Genomic DNA, 15608 nt, shown 5'->3' on the forward strand with positions numbered 1-15608 from the left:
AAATGACTGAAAAACTACTTTATTTTTTACTAGGGTGAAACAAAACTTTGAAATGAATATCACTTACCTCTAACAAACGATGGTAAACCAGGTTGACCGGGAGGGCCAGGTGGGCCACTGATACCGTCATCTCCTGGCATTCCGAGAAATCCAGAAGGACCTGGATCTCCTGGTGGGCCTAATGTATAATTAAAAAAGACAATTACTTTGACTATACAAAAGATATTTTACACTTATAGAGAATGCTACAATATAGACAACAAAATAGTCAACAAATGAAAGAATGAACACTTCTAAGAAACCATAGCTTTCAGTTCTGTTACATTTATATTACTTCAGATTCTATTTTTCATACTTAAATGTAGTTTTATGTTTTGTGAGCTAGCTATTATGTGTTGACACTTGTATACATGGGTGCACGTAGATGGTATCTGAAAAGTGTGAATTCGTAGCTATGGCTATGCTACAAATTCCGGCCTCCCATGACAGCCAGGCTTTAAGGATTCAAGCTCTACAGAAGAGAAAGGCAAGTTAAGTGACCCAAAACCAGCCATAAGTTTAACTAAAAGGGTAGTTTATCTTTCCTCTAACTTCTAATGTGATGTAGACATAAGTATTTTAAAAAAATGTTCAATTTGTTTTATTCAAAAGGCATACAAAATTAATGATGACGTTCTATATAAAAATTACTTAGAATAGGCCCATGAATGACATACTACAAGTTAATATAAAAAGATTCCCCCTTTAAATGATAATTCTACAGACTGCTCAGAGTATAGAGTTTATCATCTATACCTTAGAAAAGGTAAATATGATACCAACCAGACCTCTTGCCCCCAACAAAACATATTAATAATGAGCTATAAAACTATGTGCCACTCAATACACAAATGCTCAGTAATTTGTGTGGCTAGTATACAGTAGGAATAAACAGGTAACAGTATCAAGGTATAATTGTTTTGTTCATATGGCATTTAGAAATGAAGAAGCACCTGTAATGGCTAAACCATCCTCATCTATGTATATTGGTGTCCCAGGTAAGCCAATGTTTCCTTGTTCACCCTAAGGGAAAAAAATATGCTAGTAAATTGAAGACAAGGCAATTAGTAACACATGCATTCATAACAAATATGAAACCACTGAAATTAGAAAACCTGATGTTAGATTAAATAAAAAAAAGTATTTCTGTGCAATGTCACATTAGGGTGGCTTTGGACATATATTTAACCATGAATTTTAATACAATGTATATATATATAACTGATAACTTCATCATATAACTGATGAAGCTATCGGCAACTGGGTAATATTTATAAAGTTGCATAGAATGATTTCCGGTACACAAGAAAGTGGTGCAACATAAGGAGATAGTTATAAATCCATGTACTTTTCCAGACATGTTATTTAACACTTTCATCATGGCTGTATTTATTACAGACACTGAATTGCTTCTATGACCAGAAGTTTCGTAGTAAAGTATTATGCCATAACAACTGTGTAAGATTATTGGTAATTAAGGTCATTTTTAACATAGTTAAACCACACCATAATTTAAAACACCACTATACATATGCCAAAATTAATTTTACAGATTTGTAACTACATCTTGACAATATGTGGTAAATGGTAATTCCATGTATTACTCAGTTTTATAAATATGCCTCTTACTCACTTAAATGTAATTATGGCAATTTCTTTGAATCCTGGAACTGTGTAACACTAACCAAAAGAATTAAGGGGTCACAACTGCATGTAAAGTGAACAAAGTGCAATTTCAAGTGCAAATCCAGTTTTATTGTGGTCTCAAGGGGGAGTTGCCCCTGACTCAATGCACTCAACCTGACGCAACTGCATCCACGTCATCAAAACAACACAACTGCTGCCCACATATTTCATTGCAATTCCTTGCAATTGTGCGAATATCTCAACTCACTGCAGGGAAAAGTGCCCTTGCAGATGTAAATGAACCCTTTATTCTTTTATTGCTTTAAATATAAGTATAATTATTTTTAAATAAGAAAACTCTAAAATCTCAAATGTGTGCTTATTTATGAAAAATGTCAAAATTGTGATCATTTTGAACATGGCAAAGAACTAAAGCTGGCCATACATTAAAAGATTCGCTTGTTTGGTGAGATCGCCAAATGAGTAGATCTTTCCCCAATATGCCCACCTTGAGGTGGGAGATATTGGGCTGATCCCATTGTTGGACTCTAGGACCAACAATGAGGATACAGGCTGTGGGGGCAAGGACCAAATTAACTAGCCAATGCAGTCATCACCCTGACAAGATTTTTAAACCTGTCCAATTACTATCTGGCTGAAAATCGGCCAGACACTGATCGGACAGGTTTAAAAATCTTGGTCAGGTCGATCTGCTGGAGTGCCTTTACACAGCCAAATAAGCTGCCCACTGAAGGAGCTGAAATCTGCCGTGTATGGCCACTTTAAAACTCAGTGAACTGACATACTATGCTGCATTTTTATTGAGTCTGCCAAATAAAAAGACAACTCCCACTGGATTCTACATGGGAACTTAGTAAATCTGAAAAATGTAAGTTTACAAAACATAAATTCAAATTTGAGATCTCTGCTCCAAAAATCAAATCACAGTAAAAACTAAAATTTGAATGTTCAAAAATCTGCCCCTGAATAATATTCTTGTAATCTTCTAATTCTGTTGTAGTGAGATGATAAAAAATCCTTAGTTTCCACAAGTGTACTGAACCAATATAGTGGCAAATAGTACATTTCTGAAGAACAATCTATATATATATAATACCTTCATTCCTGTGAACCCATGAAGTCCATCAAAACCAGGTAGCCCCGGCTGTCCCTGTAAAAGACACAATTAACTATCCTTACAGTTCTTAATGGTGGATTTGATGAGATACTAAATAGTCTAAAAGAGGAACAATGAATTCTGAAATGAATTCCTAAACGAATGTACTTGATCCAAGACAGCTGATTTAAAGGAACAAGACATTAGTTTGTTTTTTTACCAAAAGGTGAGAACACAAGTGAATGTCTCATCGAGGAACGGTAGTGGATTGTTTCTTGGGTTTGCTGACAAGCAGATCAAAAACAAATGTGTTTATTTAGTAAAGGGACAAAGAGCAAAATGCAGCAAGTAGGCTCACAGACTATGTTTTTTGCTATAATGTATCTAGCTCCCTCATATTAGCACATGCATATGTATATTTTTGAATCTCTGAAATATCCACATGCATACACTCTACTAGAGAGCCATTATGGGCTGTTAGAAGAGGGCCCGTGGACACAATGTGTAGGGCAAGCACTGTATTTACCCCCTGAAGGAGAGCACTAAACTCTGACAGGGTACTGGAAGCAGTATTGTCAGATACTAAATGGTGACCTCGGCCGCCCAGGCTAAAAGCTAAAAGGACCAAAATGCATAATAATTAGCTATAAATTAACATGTCATCCTATTATTGCAACACCTTAAAGCATCCCTTATATAGAAGATGCTGCCACATTGTTTGTAGGAAAGGAAGATTTGTAAACATTGTAGACTTAGGGCTCTGGCACATGAGGAGATTTGTCGCCGTGATTTTAAAAAGAGCGATTTGGCGACAAGACGAGCGACAAGACGCCAATGCTAAATCAATGGAAATCGCCAGCGTCAAAACATACAAGGCTACTTCAAATCGCCTGCTGTTTCAAATCGCACACAGACCCTTTTCTGAGCGACTTGAGTAAACATGAGGGGGGGTTAACTGTTGAGTGTACCATGGGTAGCAGATCGCCTGGAGCTCAACTCGCATGAAGTCTCTTCGTGGGTGTTGTCGTGGCGACTTGTCGCCAAAGCGCCAGGGGGAAAAAACGCAGGCGACAAATCTCCTCGTGTGCCTTATTGGGTGCCAATAGAGGCTCCTGAGAAATCCTGATGGTGATTTTCCCTGAACTTTAAAATGTGAATCTTTATATATACTCTACCTTCCTGCCTGGATATCCATTGGATCCATCCAGACCTGGAAAACCCTAAAAAAAACCCAAAAACAATGAACAACAATGAGCAAGGAATAAACTGGAATCAAGTAAGGAAAATAATTACTACTAAGATTCTAAAAATGGCACAACCGCAACCAGCGTAGAGCTTCTGTAAAAGGCATATCTTGAGATTTTATCTAAAATATTAGATACAGCTCTATAGGTTTTTGAGCACTCCAACAGCTTTAAGACATTTGTGGCATAAGTAGACATCAGGCTCAAAACAGGAGTCACTGTGCATAATACTCCTTGACAGGTTCTCAAATTGTAGCAAAGGTATTTCAAGATGTATCAACAGCAAAAAAGTATGCATAATTGAAGGATTGTGCACTTACTCTTGGGCCAGGAAGGCCAAGTATTCCCTTTTCTCCCTTCTCTCCACTGAATCCAAACCCCTGCATAAACAGAAGCAAACATTTAGCTGTGTTATTCAAAGCCAAGTGAGCAGAACAATAAACAAACAAAGTTTAAATACATTTACCTCAAGGCCAGGAAATCCCTGCTCCCCTCGGAACCCTGGAAGACCTCTATCACCCTGTAAAAAAAATATATGTAGTTTTTTTATGAGTTGTTAAAAAGTATGTTGACCAGGACAAACTGTCTACGAATTAAATGGGCATGACATAAATCAACTCTACTCTATTTCAGAAACTATACATAATATTTAATGATTATATTTAGAATGTGTCTTATGCATACTTAGAACAACTACCAAGTTTGGACAAGAGAAGGGAATCTGTCCAAATTTCCTGATCAACTGGCATTTTTTGCCATGTTTGTTATTTACACCACTCCAGGGCAGCAGCCCCAGCCTCTCACTAAGTGGCCTGGGAATCTATTTAGCTGCTGACCTCTTAGTCCACTCAGAGTATGGCTACTTAGTACACTAGAGAAACAGAGTACACTACATCCCTACAGCATATGAGTGTAAAAATGAATGTGCCCTGAACCATCATTGATGAGCAAGATTCTGCCTTGGTAGAGACATGGAATTTAAGGAGCAGTCATAAAATATTAAAAGGAGGATGCTGAAAAAGACAAGAAAAACAAAGAAGCAAAGGAAGATAGAGAGTACAGGGCAAAGGTAAATATATAAAAAAAATTAAAGTGAAGCAGCACAATGAATCACAGAGAAGGGAAGCACACATGGAGTACACAAATGGAACATACAGATAAAGGGCAAGAGTGACAAACAGATAAAATCATAAGATAAGTAATATCTTGGTGCTTAATAAATAAAATTAATAATTAAAATAATAAAAGAAAAGTATAACTAATCAAAGACAAGGGCAGTAGGGGACTTGGGAGTAGAGGACTAACAAGTATCATGCACTAAGGCAACTACAAAAAGACAGATTGAGAACACGGATAATGTAGAACAAAAAATTCATTCAGAATGAGGATGAAGAGAAACATACAGAATGACAAGCAAGGGAGCATATATCAGCAGGATAAAAAGATATGCATAAACATTAGCATAAGGACAATGCATAGAATACAGGACAAAAAGAAGCAATACAGAGTAAAAAAAAATTAAAGGCGTTTTTCTCCTTTGAGTTAACTTTTAGTTATATCTGAGTAATATTATGAAACAATTTGCAAGTGGTTTTCCTTTTTTATTATTTGTGGGTTTTTAATTATTTCACTTTATGTTCAGCAACTTTCCATTTTGCAATTTCAGCATTTATCTGTTTGCTAGGGTCCAAATTAGCTTAGCAACCAAGAAATGGTTTAGATGTGAGGCTGATATATTTATAGGAGAGGACCTAAATAGAACAATAAGTAGTAATTAGTAAAAATAACAGTAAAATTGTAGCCTCACAGAGCAATAGTGTTTTGGCTGTGACCCCCATTTAAACAATGAAGACCAGTTGAAAAGTTGCTTAGAAATGGCCATTCTATAACATACTTTGGGCCTGATTCACTAAAGGGCGATAAAACGTGCGCTATTTTTATTGTGCACTAAAATTTTTACCGCGTCTTAATTTTGGCGATTTTTCGCACGATTCACTATAAGCATACTCGCGCTTTTTTACGCGCGATATTGCATGCGTTATTTAAGTCGCGAAAAGACTATTTCAATGCGGTATTTGCCGGTACATGCGCTAAATTACGGGAATAATCGCCGCATATGAATGGTAGCATAGAAATAGTGTATAAAAATTGTTGCCGCATATAAATGATGTATATAAATATTAGCCACATATAAATGGTATCATATAAATAGTAGATGCTTATAAATAGTAGCCACTAGTGATGAGCAAATGTGTTCTGGTTTCTTTAGTGAAAAATTAGCAAATCTTTCGAAAGATCCACGAAACGGCAAAAATGTTGTGCGGGCAAAAAAATTGTTGCTGTGACTATTATTTTTTGACACTTGTATCAATTTTTGCATGTGCGGTGAATTTTTGCGTGGCGAATTCTTTCATGCGTTTTGCCATTGGCGGATTGTTTTGCGAAACGCATGAAAAAATCCGCCGCGAAAAAATTCAACGCACGTCCAAAACTTCGCTGCGAATCCATGCCTGGCGAAACATTTCATCACTTGTAGCCAAATAGAAATAGTTGCGCAAATGAACGCACGCCATGTTAGCCATACACGCCAATACTTGCAGAAAATTACTGTATTAAAAATGAACATTTCGCTGCAAACTGGCAGCTGCGTCACTCTAGGGGAAACACATACTTGAATAAATAACACTGTAAGTCCATATTTTATTGCAAAAAATCATTTACTGTACTTTTGTATAATTTTTCGCCTGCCTGTAGTAGGTGTTAATTTTCGCATAGCCGAATGCGATAATTAGCGCGCAAAAGTTATAGTAAATCATGCGATCGTATTCTTTTCAGCGCGGAAATTAACGCAAAACGGTAAAACTAGTGCGAGAAATACCGCATGCGAAAATGGCGATTTTTCGCACGCGATAATACTATGGTGAATCGCGCGCAAATTATTTCGCGTTTTTTAACGCGAAAAAGCGTGCGATAATTTTTATCGCCCTTTAGTGAATCAGGCCCTTTAAGTTAAGTTAAAGTTGAACCACCCCTTAAACACTTAGTAGTGTTAAAATATATCTTTGTTCAATATCTAATGTATGGCCATTTGCCTATTCTGTGCTAATAAAATTAGCTGTTTGGCTAGGTTCTTACTGTGTGCATGAGAATGGGGCCCTGTCAAACAATCAGTAGTTTTAGGTATTCATAGTGGTTTAGACTTGAGAAATAAATTACTGTACTATATTTACATGTATGTTTTAAAGTCTGATCTGTATGCTGATTCAGTAAGTTACCTTGTCTCCTTGAATTCCTTTTGCTGACTCAGTAAACTCCACTGGCCCAGTAGATGCTCTCGGCCCCGGGGGTCCTGGAGGCCCAACGTCTCCCTATTAAAAATGTTTGCTCATATAAAGAATATAGAAATATTTTCTTTTACAGTGAATAATGAATTGCGGTGAAACAGAACCCTGTTCTATATCACTTCGGTTTTCTGAAATTGACAACTTCGGGCGACTTCGGTAAGCTGAAGAAACACGTATGCCATCCCAATAGTCATTTACATTCTTGTCGATGGGTGGCATGCCTGCAGATTAGTCACCCAATAGCGAAGATTTATCGCGGGCAACTAATCTCTCTGTGTGCCAGTGCCCTAAAGCTTGCTGGGTTGTATTATTAATGCAACATCAATCAACAAACCTTTGCTTAGCTCTCTAATACCAGAGACTTAATTAACTTAAGAGAATCCAGTTAAAATCTTACCTGATCTGTGTAAACCTAGCTTATTATTCTATGAACTGCATTAAACAGCAGTGTGTCCTCCCTATTTGTGTTTGACTGAGTTACATTGCAAAATCAACATTTGCACAGTTATCTCTAAATGTTACATACCAGCAAGATTACTGACAAAGTGCTGGTAAGGTTTCTCATTGGGAAAGTATTCTTGCTACTGTAAGTAGGTATGAGCACAATGGGGCCGTGTTTAGGTCCCCAATAACCATTCAATAATGGTTGCCTCTTTTCTTATACGGCAAGGATATTACAAACATCAATACATATTAATTACATTAAAAAGCACAATCATATGGCAAAGAAAATAAACCCTAACATATATGCACATGAACTGCATAGTTTCCTGTATATATAGTCTAGCAGGACTCACTCAACTCTACTCAAAATACCTTTGCTCTGGTGGTGATCTATTTACAGTATATTCTGTTTCATTTTGTAAAAATTAATCCTGAAATTGGGACTTTAGAGTCATGGTCATGCTTTGTAATATTTCTATATATTTAGCTATTAAAAGGTTTCACATCTTTTTTAATTTGAGGGCAAAATAACAAGGTTTCTTCTTCTATAAAAGAAATAAAAGAAATAAAAAACATCAAGATTAGCAGATTAGAAACACATTACCTTATCTCCATTCTCTCCATAATAACCAACACCCCTGTTTCCCTGAAAAAGAAATTACAAACATGTATACATATATTTGCTACAGAAGGAACATCTCCAAATAAATTTACATGTAAGGAACTAAATGAAATAGTCGCTATAGCCTTTCAAACTTCCACCTTGAATGTAGTATGTAATGGGATAGTTTCATAGTATTTTCCTGTACAGGCTATGCACAAATTTAGGGACTGCCTGTGGCAAATCAGACCAAACAGACCAGGCCAAGTTTGGCTTCTTATGAGAGTATATTGGTTTCTTGCAAGGGGATAAAAATAAGACAGAATGACTATGGCAAATAGGATTGAAGGTTATAGCTAGTCGGCCTAAGACAATGGCATCAGAGAAAAGACTGAAAATGCAATATGACCCATAGTGGTTATGGCACTTTAAGCTACTTTCAAGGAATTCTCTTGTGGAGCGAAGAGGCAGTGACAAAGTGTCAGAAATGGGGAAACTTGATCCGTGCACAAGAACATCAATTAAATTCTAAACAAATAAAGATATACCATAGGTATAGATAGATATACCATACTTGGTGCATTTTATAAGGGGTTGTTACCATATATCTGATGGGTGCTAAGGGGTTCAAAACAATGGAGCTACTTACTGTTGGACCTGGCATTCCAGGTAGACCCGGAGGACCCTGAAATTAACGTATTTCACTTAATTACAAAATGATAAAAATAATTTTATTTAACTACATTTTAAAATCTACAAATACAAATCTATTTAAACTGGTATACTTTAGTAAATATACACTAAAAATATACACTAGTATACAATATGTATTGCATGCTATGTCTGAAACTGTTCTTTAATATGAATAGATGAAAAACTCATAATGAGGAGGGAAAGATGGGAAAGATTATTGGACAAGCAACAAAATTACATTACAGTAGGCTATCCCATATATTTTTCACAATATTCACCATAGCCACCAGCTCAGGATTGGGAAAGATACCTTATTATATTATTTACCAGATGCAGGTGAAGAACACAGCACTGGTAGGTGCAAGGCAGCCCTGGCATTACTGCCCACCATGTATATTCTTAAATGTTTTGTGACAGTTCTCAGAAAATGTAGCATAGCTTACCGGCACACCAGGAAATCCCGCTGTGCCAGACATACCCTCTGGTCCAGGAGGCCCACGTGGTCCCTACATTGAAACATGAACAAAAAGAGACCCCTTCAATAAACACAAACTAAAATTATTATAGAAGACTACTTTAACTAGAAAGGGAAGTTTGAGAACAAACTTCATGTTGGGTTGAAAAACATGAAGTCACTGAATGGGCTGTGCCCACTTTCTCTAACCTTGGACCACAGCTATACAGTAAAAACCACTGTGCAAAGTTTGGGGACCCTGGTTTTAATAGTGTCTGAATGGCAGCAACTTAAATTTCCCCACTGAAAGTCAACGACATCTGATTGGCGGTTGGTGGCTCCACCCCCTTTTTCTAACCTGGAACTGCAGTTACCCAGTGACTAACTCTGCAAAGTTTAGGGACCCTAGGATTAATAGTTAAAGAACGGCAGCAATTAAAATTTAAACCAATAAAAGTCAATAGGTGAATTGTGATTGGTGGCTCCGCCCACTTTTTCTAACCTTGAGTCGAAGTCACCCAGTGACAAACAGTCGGCACCCTGGCATAAATAGTTTGAGAATTACAGCATTTTAAATTTAAACCAATAAAATTCAATGGATGAAATCTGATTGGCTGTTAGTGGCCCAACCCACTTTTCTGCCAAGTCAATAGGTAAAATCTGATTGGCTGTTCACATCTCCGCCCACTTTTGGGCATCCAACAATCATCATATTTTCATTCAGGCTGACCCCATGACGGTGTGATTCAAGTTTGGGGAGTGTAGCCTATTTTTGAACTGCAGTCCCCCAGTGACCAACTTTGCAAATTTTGGGGACTCAGGCATTCATTGTGAGGCTGACAGCATTTTACACTTCACCATTGAAAGTAAATAGGTTAAATGTTATTGGCTGTTGGTGGCTCCGCCCACTTTTTTCTAACTTTGAATGGCAAATACCCAGTGACTAACTCTGGAAACTTTAACAACCCTGGAATTAATATTTAAATAATGGCATCAGTTTAAATATAAACCAATGAAATCTAATGGGTGGAAATGGATTGGCTGTTGGTGGCTCCTCCCACTTGTTTGGGAACCCTGACATAAATAGTGTGAGCAAAGCAACATTTTAAATATAAATCAAAAAAATTCAATAGGTGAAGCCTGATTGGCTGTTGGTGGCTCCACCCACTTTTTAAAACCTAAAAATGCAGTTCCCTAGTGACCCTGGTGTTAATACTGTGAGAATGGCAGCAGGTTGAATTTCCCATTAAAAATCAATAGGTAAAATCTGATTGGCTGTTGTTGGCTCCGTCCACTTTTCTAACTCTGAACAGTTACCGGTGACTAGCTCTGCAAAGTTTGGAGACCTTAGTATTAATATTTAAAGAATGGCCGCAGTTTAAATTTAAACATATGAAGTCTATAGGTGAAATCGAATTGGTTGTTGTTGGCCCCACCCACTTTTCTAAACTTGGAACATAGTGACCTAGTGACAAACTGTGCAAAGTTTGGGGACCCTGACATTAAACATGTGAGAATGGCAGCAGTTAAAATTTTCCCACTGAAAACAATTAAAGAAATGTGATTGGCTGTTGGCGGCCCCGCACCCACTTTTTCTAACCTTGAGTACAAAGTCACGCAGTGACTGACTGCAAAGTTTGTGAACTCTGGCATTAAACCAATAAAATTCAATGGGTGAAATCTGATTGGCTGTTGGTGACCAACTGTGAAAAGTTTGGGGATCCTGGTGTTAATACTGGGAGAATGGCAGCAGGTTGAATTTCCCCATATAGAGTCAATAGGTAAAATCTGATTGGCTGTTGGTGGCTCCACCCACAAAAATACAAAAAACCTTAAATGCGTAGTCACCCAGTGTCTGACTATGCAAAATTTGGGAAGCCTGGCAACAAACCAATAAAAATCAATAGGTGAAATCTGATTGGTTATTGGTGGCTCCGCCCACTTTTCAAAACTAAAATTGCAGTCCCCTAGTGACCAACTGTGAAAAGTTTGGGGACCCTGGTGTTAATACTGTGAGACTGGCAGCAGATTGAATTTCTCCATTGAAAGTCAAAAGGTAAACTCTGATTGGCTGTAGGTGGCTCCTTCCACTTTTTCTTACCTTGAACCACAGTTACCTGGTGCCTAACCCTGCAAAGTTTGGGGACCCCGGTGTTATTACTGTGAGACTGGCAGCAGGTTGGATTTCTGCCAAGTCAATAGGTAAAATCTGATTGGCTGTTCACATCTCCGCCCACTTTTGGGCATCCAACAATCATCATATTTTCATTCAGGCTGACCCCATGACGGTGTGATTCAAGTTTGGGGAGTGTAGCCTCAAAGCTGTAAGTTTGGCAGCAGTTTCAATTTCCCCATAAAAGTCAATGGGTACAATATGATTGGCTGCTGTTGGCCCCTCCCACTTTGCGGGGTTTTTTTTAAAAAAAAAAAACCTGAATGCGTAGTCACCCAGTGACTGACTGTGCAAAGTTTGGAAAATCTGGCATCAAACCAATAAAAATCAATAGGTGAAATTTGATTGGCTGCTGGTGGCTCCGCCCACTTTTCAAAACTTAAACTGCAGTCCCCTAGTGACCAAGTGTAAAAAGTTTGGGGACCCCGACGTTATTACTGTGAGAATGGCAGCAGGTTGAATTTCCGCCAAAGCAATAGGTAAAATCTGATTGGCGGTTCACAGCTCCGCCCACTTTTGGGCATCCAATAATCATCCTATTTTCATTCAGGCTGAGCCCATGACTGTGTGATTCAAGTTTGGGGAGTGTAGCCTCAAAGCTGTAAGATTGGCAGCAGTTTCAATTTCCCCATTAAAGTCAATGATTAAAATTTGATTGGCTGTTGTTGGCCCCTCCCACTTTGGGGTCATCCAACAAATGTTGCTGCTTCATTCGGGGTGACCCCATGATTATGTTATTCAACTTTGGGGGGTGTAGCTTCAAAACGGTAAGTGCTGCAGCAGTTTGAATATCTTCCCTGTCAAAGTCAATGGGAAAATTGGGGGGTTCGGAGCGGTGCCACAAAAAGACGGGGGGCGGGATCGCTTAGAAAAGCACAAGCAACCTGCTCCGCTATAGGGCGAAGATGTGTGGGGAGTTTGGGTGTTGTACCCCTAAAACTGTAGGAGGAGTAGCGTTTAGAAAATGGGGGGCGCTAAGAATAATAATAAGAAGAAGCTAAAGTGGAAGAACAGTATGTTGGGGTTTTCAACCCAACATAATAACAACTGCATTAATATTCCCAATTCTAAATGAATTTCAGGGTTTCTCTGTACTTTGTAAGTATTATGGGTAATTTATTAATGCCAGGGGAGCAAGTGCTTAGATCACTAAGGCCATAAAATTGCACCTCTTTGTGCTCAGCTACAGAATACTTGCATCTGGGGGATTAGAGTGCAGTGTGCAGCACACAAGCAAGCACAAGGTTTAAAGCAGAGCAATGTGAGTGCAATGCTGCCCTATACTTAACTCCCACAGAGTTCTGGGCTCAGTTACATCTTGTGCCCATTAGTGTTCCCAAATGTGTGTGTCTTGAATAACATCCAAGCTAGAGGGCGTCGGGGCGAGGTAGATAATTAGATTGCCAGTATATAACCCTTCTCCTCACCCTTTGCTGTGACTATTTTGTTAGCAGAAGCCTTTTATGTTGATTATTTGTTCACAAGTAATCTCATTATCTAACTCACAGAGCTTAAATTTCCATGTTTAGCTCAATAAATAGCAAAGAAACATAGATTTTTCACAGTAACAGCAATAGGCAAATGTATGCGAACACTTTGGGTCACTAAAATATTTTAATCTGACACATGTGTGAGTGTGTATAATCTGGTAAACTACACTATATATCATTCATTTTGGTTTTTTTTTCCATATGGTTCCCTTTGGAGTTTTCCAGATGCACAATTTCTGATTTTTTACAAACCTGCCAGGGCGACTTTAGCGCATAACAACACCCCACAGTTCTTATGTAATAGCCCTGCCATCACCTCTGCAGGAGAATTCTGCCCATCAGATCTAATGATCAGGCTTGGATTGATACTGGAGCTTATTTCATACTGTATATGCAATGATGCCTGGTTGATATGCTGCACAATTTTGCTCATGATCCAGCAAAAACAGAGCAATTGGCTTGAATATATAAAAAAAAGACTTCACAGCATAACAGTAAGTTCCAGGCTAATATCTCAGTATGACTCTGCAATACAGCTGTTAGCTTTTAATGGTCTCCCGCAGTTAGAACACTGCCTATTGGAGTGACTAAATAAAATCTGCATGGCAAATTTGACATTTGTTTATTCAAAATCATTGCATTATTTAACAAAAAAATGATACATTTTTACATTATAAAACTATCATAAAACTATCATCCCAACTGATATATTAACTCTTTTTATAACTAATGATTCCTTTTTTACCCATCATTTAATGACTCTCGATCTATAATGCAATACAATATTGTACTTACAGGCAAACCTTCTTGTCCAGGTATTCCATCTTCTCCCTGAAAATGACAATATTTTCTAGTATATAGGTGAAAATGGAGAAATGCTGTGATGGTGACATCATGCAAAGAACACTGGGATTCTTGGAATCTGCCAGCAGATAAGAACTACTGGCCTCCGGAGTCCAGGAATTCTTAAGCTGAGTTCAGATATAAAAAATATATCTGCCAAAATGGCCCAGAAACCAAAGTGGACAAAATGTTGAAGTTAGAATGTTCTCATTGTTAATTATTTGTGGGTTTTCTACACTTTATGTTTACTTGTTGATATATAACTAATTATTTTTTTTTGTGCAATGAACTGAATATTGAATTGTTTAAAATGTTCTGTCTTGTTTGTATTTATTAATATTTCCATATAATATTTTCCCTTTCGCTTCCCTCCTGGAACACTGGGGGGGTAACGATTTCTCTGCACAAATTTCAGCCACCGGCTCGCCTCCTTTTAAATTCCTGTTTCTACTTGGGACTGATAACTGTCAGATTCAATAATTTGCATGTGCAGAAGGATGGGTTTAGCTAGGCTGAAATTGGAGGCATCAAAGAATGCCAAGGTGAAATTTCTGCCAGGTAATAGGAGAAAATGTATGTTTCAATAACCAAACATAAAAAATAATATAGAGACATAGATATATGATAGATAGATATGGATAGATAAATCACCATGACAAAGGGCATAGAAACATGCAAACAGATGGATAAATGGAAGTGCAGAATGCGTTCTTACCTTCAGCCCTCTTATATCACTTGAAATAAAAGAAGGTTCCCCTTTCTGACCTTTAGGACCAATAGGACCCTATAATGAAAAAAAAGTTAAATTAGTAAAGAAAGTTGACACAAACACGGGGGTGTGTGAAGTAGAAAAAGTAGAAAACAGTGTTGACTGGTACAGAAAATGGGGAAAATAACAAATTAAGGGGGAACAAGTAGAATCCAATGTTCCCAGGGGAGATTCACTGTACATTGCACATATTTAGACGATCTATGGACAACAGTACATTAAATGCGTGTGCCCCAGGATAATATGGAAGATGGTCCTCCCTATCCTTTGCTAAATAATCTACAACAATATTTCCCCCAACCCACTAAGGCTTCATAAATGCCACATATTTTATCTCTACCATGAATCTACCATTTTCTAGTAAGAAAATGCTCTATACAGTTGTACAGTGCTGCGGAATATGTTGGCACTTTATAAATAAATGTTAATAATAATAATAATAGAGTTTGTTATTTACAGTATTCACTGTATTCTCTGCCTTAATATATATCTACAGAAATTCCTTCTTTATTCATCTTAGAATGTTGAACAGGGAAGGTATAGTTGCTTTTAACATTTTTTCTGTGGTTCATAGCCAAAAATACCCCAACATATGATGAAGTTAGTTTAGGCAGAAAATGGTAAATGATAAACATATCTTACTGGTAATCCAGATTGCCCAGGGAAGCCATTACTACCAGGAAAGCCTGAGTCGCCTATGGTGCCATTGCAGCCATCAAGTCCAGGTAACCCTCTATGGCCTGCCTGGCCAACATGACCCTAAAAAAGAGC

General features: G+C 37.8%; 1 protein-coding gene across 3 annotated transcripts in view; it reads right to left on the reverse strand.

The window, feature by feature from the left end:
* col4a6 (collagen, type IV, alpha 6) overlaps window positions 1-15608 on the reverse strand; it is a 141572-nt gene that overhangs the window by 35995 nt on the left and 89969 nt on the right. For all 3 annotated transcript variants that reach the window (XM_031892001.1, XM_031892000.1, XM_012968993.3), the window contains exons 7-19: window positions 15480-15596; window positions 14784-14852; window positions 14021-14056; window positions 9552-9614; window positions 9065-9100; window positions 8419-8460; window positions 7302-7394; window positions 4493-4546; window positions 4347-4406; window positions 3958-4002; window positions 2783-2836; window positions 993-1062; window positions 68-178 (exon numbers count right to left, since the gene is read on the reverse strand). In XM_031892001.1, the coding sequence (XP_031747861.1) occupies window positions 68-178; window positions 993-1062; window positions 2783-2836; window positions 3958-4002; window positions 4347-4406; window positions 4493-4546; window positions 7302-7394; window positions 8419-8460; window positions 9065-9100; window positions 9552-9614; window positions 14021-14056; window positions 14784-14852; window positions 15480-15596 (850 nt within the window). The remainder of the gene's footprint in view (window positions 1-67; window positions 179-992; window positions 1063-2782; window positions 2837-3957; window positions 4003-4346; window positions 4407-4492; window positions 4547-7301; window positions 7395-8418; window positions 8461-9064; window positions 9101-9551; window positions 9615-14020; window positions 14057-14783; window positions 14853-15479; window positions 15597-15608) is intronic.

The sequence above is a fragment of the Xenopus tropicalis genome, chromosome 8, assembly GCF_000004195.4.
Source record: "Xenopus tropicalis strain Nigerian chromosome 8, UCB_Xtro_10.0, whole genome shotgun sequence".
Lineage (NCBI taxonomy): Eukaryota > Metazoa > Chordata > Amphibia > Anura > Pipidae > Xenopus > Xenopus tropicalis.